This window comes from Triturus cristatus, chromosome 4_1 (assembly GCF_964204655.1).
Source record: "Triturus cristatus chromosome 4_1, aTriCri1.1, whole genome shotgun sequence".
NCBI classification, from domain to species: domain Eukaryota; kingdom Metazoa; phylum Chordata; class Amphibia; order Caudata; family Salamandridae; genus Triturus; species Triturus cristatus.
In genome coordinates this window covers 117,664,692-117,673,187 of record NC_140585.1, presented here as the reverse complement: position 1 = coordinate 117,673,187, position 8,496 = coordinate 117,664,692, and the positions used below count along the sequence as shown (strand labels likewise).

Genomic DNA, 8,496 nt, shown 5'->3' with positions numbered 1-8,496 from the left:
CTATGTCATATTCACTCAGAGCAAACAGACGAGAGAAAGAGGAGTTACGGAGGCTGCAGGATGAGCTTATGTTAGCAGAAGTAAGACGCATTAGTGTCACTAGCAATATAGACACAATTGGGGACATCTCTAGTACCTTAGCCCAAGTAGCAGTTGCCAAGACAGCAATTACTAATATGTTTTCAGATAAGGCAATTCGGAAAGCCCGACACGAAAAGAATTAATATATGAAGTCAATGAGCAAGTGGGACATCAATTGGCGATGCGATTGCGACAACAGGTCAATGCTAATCTAATAAGGGAGATTGTAGACCCAGTGGAAGGCCAGCTAAAAGACTCAGAGCTGATTAAGCAAGCATTCTGGAGGTTTTATAAAGAACTATATACAGATAACGGCAACGGAGACATCATAGAAATAAAAAGGTACTTGGAGAATTGTGAAGCCGTTAAGCTTGAGGTAAACATACAACTGGCTCTAGAGGAAACACCGAACATGGAAGAGGTATTGACTGCAGTTAAGAGCCTCCCTAAAGGAAAGGCTACAGGTCTGGACTGTATCCCTTCGGAGTTCTATAGCACATTTATAGATGAAATTAAACATATATTTAGGGATTTCATTATTCATATTTTCTCCGGGGGGGAACCTCCCAGCTCCTGGTCCAGGGCCAAAATTGTGATTTTTGCCAAAAAGAGGAAATCCCCAGAACAGCTAGGATCATACCGTCCAATAACCCTAATAAATGCTGATTCTAAAATATACTCCAAAATTTTGGCAAATCGAATTGCACCCATAATACATAATGTTATCGTTAAAAGCCAGCATGGTTTTGTTCCTGGAAGGTCACGATAAATCATATCCAGAGGGTTATCACACTCTTTGACGGAACAGAAACTAACGGAGACCCTATGGCCCTGATCCTTCTGGATGCAGAGAAGGCTTTTGATAGGGTCTCCTGGCAGTTTCTCTGGAAAGCAATGGCGATGATGGGATTTCAAATCAAGTTTATTCAGGCGATACAAAAAATGTATAATAATCCTAGGGCTGTTGTATCTGTCAATGGAAGCCTTACTAAGGAAATCGCCGTCTCCAGGGGAACTCGCCAGGGATGCCCTTGCTCGCCATTGCTATTTACAATATATATAGATTTTTTAATTCGCTATTTGGAGAAAAATAACCATATAACCCCCATTATATCACAGGGGTATGCAACAAAAACATTAGCATACGCTGATGACATTGCTATAGTTACTGCAGACCCCATAGTAGCAATGTCGACCATTGAGACCGAGGCCAGGAAATTTGGGCTGGTCTCTGGCTATGCATTAAATCAAGGAAAGACACTATTGTTTTAAATCAAAAAATTGTGATGGACGATCCTAGGGTGGTGAAGGGAGCGACATATCTGGGTGTCACAATTTCTTCAAAATTAGAGGAAGTTGTGGATTTAAATCTTAAGCCACTGCTGAATACGGTACAAAAGGATCTACGACGGTTAGACAATGTCCACCTGTCCATTATTGGAAGAGCAAATGCAATTAAAATGGTGTACTTTCCCAAGATATTATACTTATTCAGGGCAGTTTGCCTAGAGTTTTCTAACCAGTGGTTTACAGTAATGGAACGTACTTTTTCTAGATTTATTAGGTCTCGCCTGACCCAGCACATGCGCTGGTCTGGCAAGACTTATTGAGAGGGCTCCAAAAAGTGCTACCAGGCCAGCCTAGAGCCACAGTGCATGTGCGCGGGCGCGCGCGCCGCGCTTTACCGTGATTACTTTCACTTTCGCTGCCACACTCCCTCCCTCCCCCCCCCCCGGTGCGCCACTAGTTGTTTCTTGACAGTAGCGATGGCAAAGCCTCTCGTTTTGTTAAACTTTTGGTATAATCGCGGCACCTGCGCTTTACTTTTAACGTTAAAAGTAAAGCGTGGGTTCCGCGATTATACCAAAAATAAAGAAATAGAAATAACAATCTTTACTTTTGTTATACTCGTAAGTAAAGCGTCGGTGCCGCGATGCTTGTTCACTTTGTCCATTCAACAGAACGAGGCCTCAAGGACAATCATGATCAGTTTAACGAGAAAATAATCTTGCTAACCATTGCCATCAGATATAAAACATATTGTATTTGAGGTTTCTTATGATAAAATCACGCTGTTATATGCGGTCGTATTTCTATATGTAGCGCACGTTTGCCACTGCTATGACTTCATGGAGATGTGCACTTTATTGATGGTTCATTACAACTTGTCACTTGCTTTCAAGATTCAAATACTGCTACATAAACAAATTAGATTACAATAACAGTTTCCTGCGTGAAGGTATTCTGCATACAAAAAGAATGTGCTTGTCTCAATATTTACTTCACTCAGACATTTTATATAGCCCCATGTTCTGCTTGGGTTTTCGGATCAGATAGAACCCGCTCAGCAGAGCCTCTCTAACCCAAACCAGAACGTTACCCCCTCCCTAGGGCCTATTCACACCTAAATAACCACATATATGTACCACCTAAGGACAGGGAATTCCTACTATATATATATACCAAGACCTACAAGTCACAGCCTCGCGGTCCCAAACGGACCCAGGACTTCCTGCCCAGATGGCAGCCACAGACTTCCTGCCCAGACGGCAGTCACAGCCTCGCGGTCCCAAATGGACCCAGGACTTCCTGCCCAGACGGCAGCCACAGCCTCGCGGTCCCAAATGGACCCAGGACTTCCTGCCCAGACGGCAGCCACAGCCTCGCGGTCCCAAACGGACCCAGGACTTCCTGCCCAGACGGCAGCCACAGCCTCGCGGTCCCAAACGGACCCAGGACTTCCTGCCCAGACGGCAGCCACAGCCTCGCGGTCCCAAACGGACCCAGGACTTCCTGCCTAGACGGCAGCCTTAGACAAGTCACAGCCTCGCGGTCCCAAACGGACCCAGGACTTCCTGCCCAGACGGCAGCCACAGACTTCCTGCCCAGACGGCAGTCACAGCCTCGCAGTCCCAAACGGACCCAGGACTTCCTGCCCAGACGGCAGCCTTAACACGAGTTCATCCTATAATTACCACGACATCTATATATCAGATCACACAAAGACAGCTAGTTGAGCACAACTTGTTCCCCAGTTCGAAGGGCTCCTTTCTCCCTCATTCAGTTACCACCTACCTGATCAGGATTAACATCTGTCCATGTCAAGTCACAGCTGACTAGAAGAATAGGTTACCCTCTTACACAAGAACACGTAGCACATATTGCTTTACTACTTTATTTAGTTATTACATACACACTCACGGAACATAATACATATCACATAACCTGCAAAGAAAAGTGAAAGATTGAGTTGTACACTCTAATAGTAAGGGGTTGACATCACCTTGGTCGTATGTAGCCTGCACTCAATGGTCATCTAGGTTCCCTTCTCGTCTGCGCCTCGGCTTCGCCTGGAAGTCACACCTCCGCAATCACGGGTTTACTCCCGTCTCCCTCTCCGAGTCACTGGGACCTCTTCCTCATCGGCTACTCTCTTCTCTTTGGAATATCTATTTCTCGGTTTTTCTCCACCTCCAAGTTTGTCATCTGTCTTCCCTGGAATAAGTAGCAGCTTTACTACTAACGGCCAGGTGCCGCCCATGGACTAGAAGCAAGTGCCAGTATCTGCCTCAAACTTTTACTAATATAGACGTGCATTTCCTCATGGAAAATTCCAGCCCGTAACCTGCCGCCCACCAAATTCTTGTACCTCCCCGTGCCAAGGACACGTTCCCAGCCGGCCGGCCGGCCTGATGTAGTGTCTTCGGCATGAAGAAAAATACAATCCTTCGATAAGGGCCGGCCTGAACCGGTTCTCTCCAAGCGAATAACACCTCCTAACTAAAACACTGCCTATGACCTAGAAACATCCCGAGCTGCCAGAGCAGGAGGAAAGATGGAGTCTCTCCCGTTTAAGGCCTACCAGGCCTGAATTCAGCACAGCTCCATGAAATACCCTCACTACAGAACAGATTACCCCTAATACTAACAAATCTATCCCCTAGGATGTATATGCAAACCCTGATCTATGGGGAAGAACACAGGATCATGTCGAAGTGCCTAATAAATAGGCTCTATACACTACTCTAACCCTTAGACTTGAATGGGAAGAGACTGAAGTCACCTAAATCACCCTTCAACACAATAAGACCGGAAAAATCGAGCAGTACATTTCACCCTTGACTTCAGTCTATTATACATTCATTAAATGGAGCTAACATCTGTGGAAGAATAATATGAAACAAAGCTAACTGATCTATGTCTAGTACCAAGTATGCAGAATTGAAATAATGAAGGAATACACTGAATAAAGCAACAGATAGAAATCAAAACAGCAACAGCAATCAAAATACCACCTAATATTTGGCGTAGCACGTGTATATCAGGTAACCAATTAAAGAGCCAGTCAAACCAGCCCTGGTCAATGTGTTTTCTAACTTCTTCTGTTAAATCACGCAACTTGTCGATGTGAGCACGAATGGATTGTGTATGGTCAGACAAGTTAAAACAACAGAGACCTTCGAAGTCCGAGCAATCATGTCCATGTTTAAGCAAAAGATAATCAATGGCTGCTCTATTTTGCAAAATGGCCCTACGTTCACCCTGGGCGTCTAATAGCATGTCAGACAAAATTGTAGAAGTATGATTAATAGATTTCACCATCCAGCAGGCCATTTTCCCAATAGATTTGGCATTATAAACCGCCAAAGCAGGAACACCAATAATTGAAACAGCTAAGCTAAGGTATTCAGACTTGGAATATAAATGCAAAGATGGGTCACAATCCTCCTGTAACATTACAGTATCTCGAAGCACACGAGAGTTGGCATTCGGATGCGATGCGAACATCAACAAACTGAGTCTCGTAATGGCACAAGGGCCTCCGGAAATGTTTGCAGGGACAAATGGCCAGGAAGTATTACCACATGAGAAAAGCCATCCGGCAGGTAGTAACATCGTGCGATAGTGACTGGGGGTAACTACCAAACTATTACAAGTCATATGAACTGAAACACATGTGGTCGGTGTCCTTTGAAAGCACAAAGTCCGTTCGTGAGATCGCACTAGGATTACACGTAAGAAAGAAGCACAAATCACCTTGTGTGATATTATAAGTAAGTATTTGGGACTGGATGGGGGGTTGCTCGTTCGGCAATTCAATACATAGGGGGCAATATACATGGGTAGCAAAATCACCCAGGAGAATATTGGGACGGGCCTTCGAGACATTAAAAATATGAGTTATCTCATCGGTGTCAAACAGAAGTGAGGGGCGTCAGTCACCCTCTTAGCAAGTGCGGTCCAAAAGTTCGATGATGAATCCCATGCAGCGAAGGAACGCAACACTCGGGTTCCCAGTTCATCCCGGGTTGATAGGATCCCTCCTTTCTCGTCGTACCAGTCCGAAAACAGTCCGGCTCCGACACATCCTGCAGCAACAATCCAGAGAATGATCTGAAAGAGAACCAAATACAGGCATTAATCATTCTCGTAAATAACATTTATCAGCCGGGACCGCTTCCCAGCTATCTTTCCCTGGTCTCATAACCAAAATGGTATTATCCTGACCGGTGGCAATGACCTCTGCTTGTTCAGGGGGATTCTTAGGCGACTGCACCCAAACTCTGGCCCCAGGATTATCCGTGGAGCCAAAACCTTTCTGGCCACGTACAGTTAGCAATGTTGGAGCAGTGCCTTTCATTAATACACCACTGAAAACAGGCATTATGAGTAATTGAGCCACTCGGTCAGTGCGATGTATCAGTAAGTCAACCTCACTGCTATTCAGCAGGAGCACCTTAATCTCTCCCTGATAATCACTGTCGATAATTCCTCCAAGCACCTGAATGCCTTTTACAGCCAGCCCCGATCTAGGGGCGATCAATCCGAAATTTCCAGGTGGTATCTGAACACCAACACATGTCTCTATGATGACTCGATCTCTACTTTTTATAACAATGTCATCCATAGCATGCAAGTCTAAACCTGCCGACCCTGGGGTCGCTCTACATGGAGCCAAAGCTCCGGGAGTAATTTCCCAATACATCACAGTTTCTCTGATTTCATTAGGCATAGCCTCAGCATTCGGGGGAAACAAACGCATGAGTGGAGATTCAGCATTTAAAAAAGGACGATTATTCAAAATCAATAGTGCTTGGGGCAAAAAGTCTCGCCAATTTTTATACTTGTCATCCGTTAACTTACGCAGCTGGTCCTTTAGCAGGCCATTCAATCTCTCTACCAGGCCCGAGGCCTGTGGGTAGTAGGGGATATGGAATATCCATTCAATATTGTTTTCCGCACAGAACTCCTGTACCAATCTTCCACGAAAATGGGATGCATTATCAGATTGAATTTGGAATGGCACACCATAGTACATCATAATTAATTCTAATGTTTTAATGGTATTCAATTGGGTAGCTTGCTTACAGGGAAGGGCTACCAGCAGGCCACTGTATGTATCAACAATAGTGCAAACATATTGACAATTCCTACTCATGGGAAGTGGACCAATGTAATCGATCTGCCAAATTTGAGCGGGCAATTTGCCGCGATGTAAATGACCTTTAACAATTTGGGGCACCTTACGCCGTCTGATATGCTGACAAACGGGGCAGTGTAAAATAACATTTTTGATTAAATCTAAGGGAATATAAATTCCTCGATCAGCAGCCCACCTGCTAGTGGCCTTCTCTCCAAAATGTCCTGCCTTCTGGTGTGCCCATTTCGCCAATCCCGCAATATCAGAATCTTGCCTGTCCACCACTGCCTCAGCAATTTTAGACTTCTCATCTGCAATGTTATGAAAAAATTTGTCAAGAGAATCTATCGGGGTGTGAGCGTCCACATGGAAGATTGTAACAGTACTCTGTGGGAGCATCTCCCAAATTTCTTGCCATAACTCTTTTCCCCATAATTCTTTGGAATGTAACTTCCAATTATGGGAATGCCAAGTTGGCAACCAAACAGCCAGTCCATTGGCAGTAGACCAAGAATCAGTGAAAATATGACATGTACCAGGTAACTCTTGTTTCAAAACTTGGTAAACAGCGTAAAGCTCGGCAAATTGGCTGCTTTTACCTTCACCAGTTGTGCTCAACAATTTCTGTGTGATCGGATTATAGGACACCGCCTTCCAGTGCCGTGTCATCCCTATAAACCTCGCTGAACCATCAGTGAACCAAACATGGTTTCTTTCCGCTGCGGACAAATCATCAAAAGGCTTACCCCACTTGACAGGAGACTCCTGTGCTAAAGGTACGGAACATTCACTCTCAGTCTCAGTCGATGGCACTCGCGCCACCTGCTCATGTAAAGAAGCAACTCCTTTCGGGCCCACACGTGCCCTGTCTTGTATGTACCATTTCCATTTAATCACACTCGCCTCTTGAGCGTGTCCAATTCGGTGAGTTTTCGGCGAACTCAGAACCCACTGCATGATAGGAATTTCCGGACGCAGAACTATATCATGTTCCAAAGTCAATTGCTCGGTATCCACCAGAGCCCAATAACAAGCAAGTAACTGTTTCTCAAAGGGTGTGTAACGTTCACCAGCATCAGGTAACTTTTTGGTCCAAAAACCTAACGGTACTTTACTCCTGCCTTGTTTCTGCCACAAACTCCAATTTGCATAAAGGCCCTGTACAGACACATTCAAAACCACGTCACCATCACGTACAGGCCATAAATCCAGAGCATGTTGAATTGCCTCTTTTGCCAGACTAAACGCATCTTGCTGTGGTTTATCCCATTCAAATGCATTCTTTTTACGCGTGACCCGGTACAAGGGGGCCAATATTTGACTCAAATGAGGAATATGCTGGCGCCAAAAGCCGAACAGACCAATGAAGCTCTGGGCTTCTTTCCTATTTCTAGGAACTGCAAAATCAAGAATCTTCTGTTTAACCTGAGGGATCACTTCACGGTGCCCTTCATGCCAATTAATACCCAAAAATTTTACAGCCTGGGACGGACCTTGCAATTTATCTGGGTTGATTTCCCAACCTTTCTCACGCAGGCACTCAATGACTCTGTCTAATTGGGTCTGAACTTCCTCTTGTGTTTCGCCTTGGATCAAAACATCATCAATATAATGACATATCTGAATTTGGGGATGAACCGGTACCTCAGCCAAATGCTCTGCCACCAGCCGGTGACATATCGTAGGACTATGCACATAGCCCTGGGGAAGACTTCTAAACGTCATCTGACGCCCGTTCCACGTAAAACTGAATTGTTCCTGACACTCTGGGGCAATCGGAATTGAAAAGAAAGCATTAGCAATATCAATGGACGCGTACCATGTACCTGGATGCTTTTGGATTCTCTCAATAAGTGTAATAACATCCGGTACTGCAACAGTCAAAGAGGGTGTGTGCTTGTTCAATTCTCGATAATCAACGGTCATGCGCCAAGAGTTATCACTCTTACGCACCGGCCAAATAGGATTATTCCAAGCAGAAGTAACTGGGGTTA

General features: G+C 44.9%; 1 protein-coding gene across 1 annotated transcript in view; it reads left to right on the top strand.

Annotated features, from left to right (window-relative positions):
• Positions 1-262: 262 nt before the first annotated feature.
• Positions 263-8,496, top strand: part of LOC146844090 (phospholipase A2 inhibitor and Ly6/PLAUR domain-containing protein-like) — a 138,195-nt gene continuing 129,961 nt past the window's right edge. The window contains exon 1 of the mRNA XM_085650838.1: positions 263-457. Coding sequence (XP_085506964.1) covers positions 263-457 — 195 coding nt within the window. The remainder of the gene's footprint in view (positions 458-8,496) is intronic.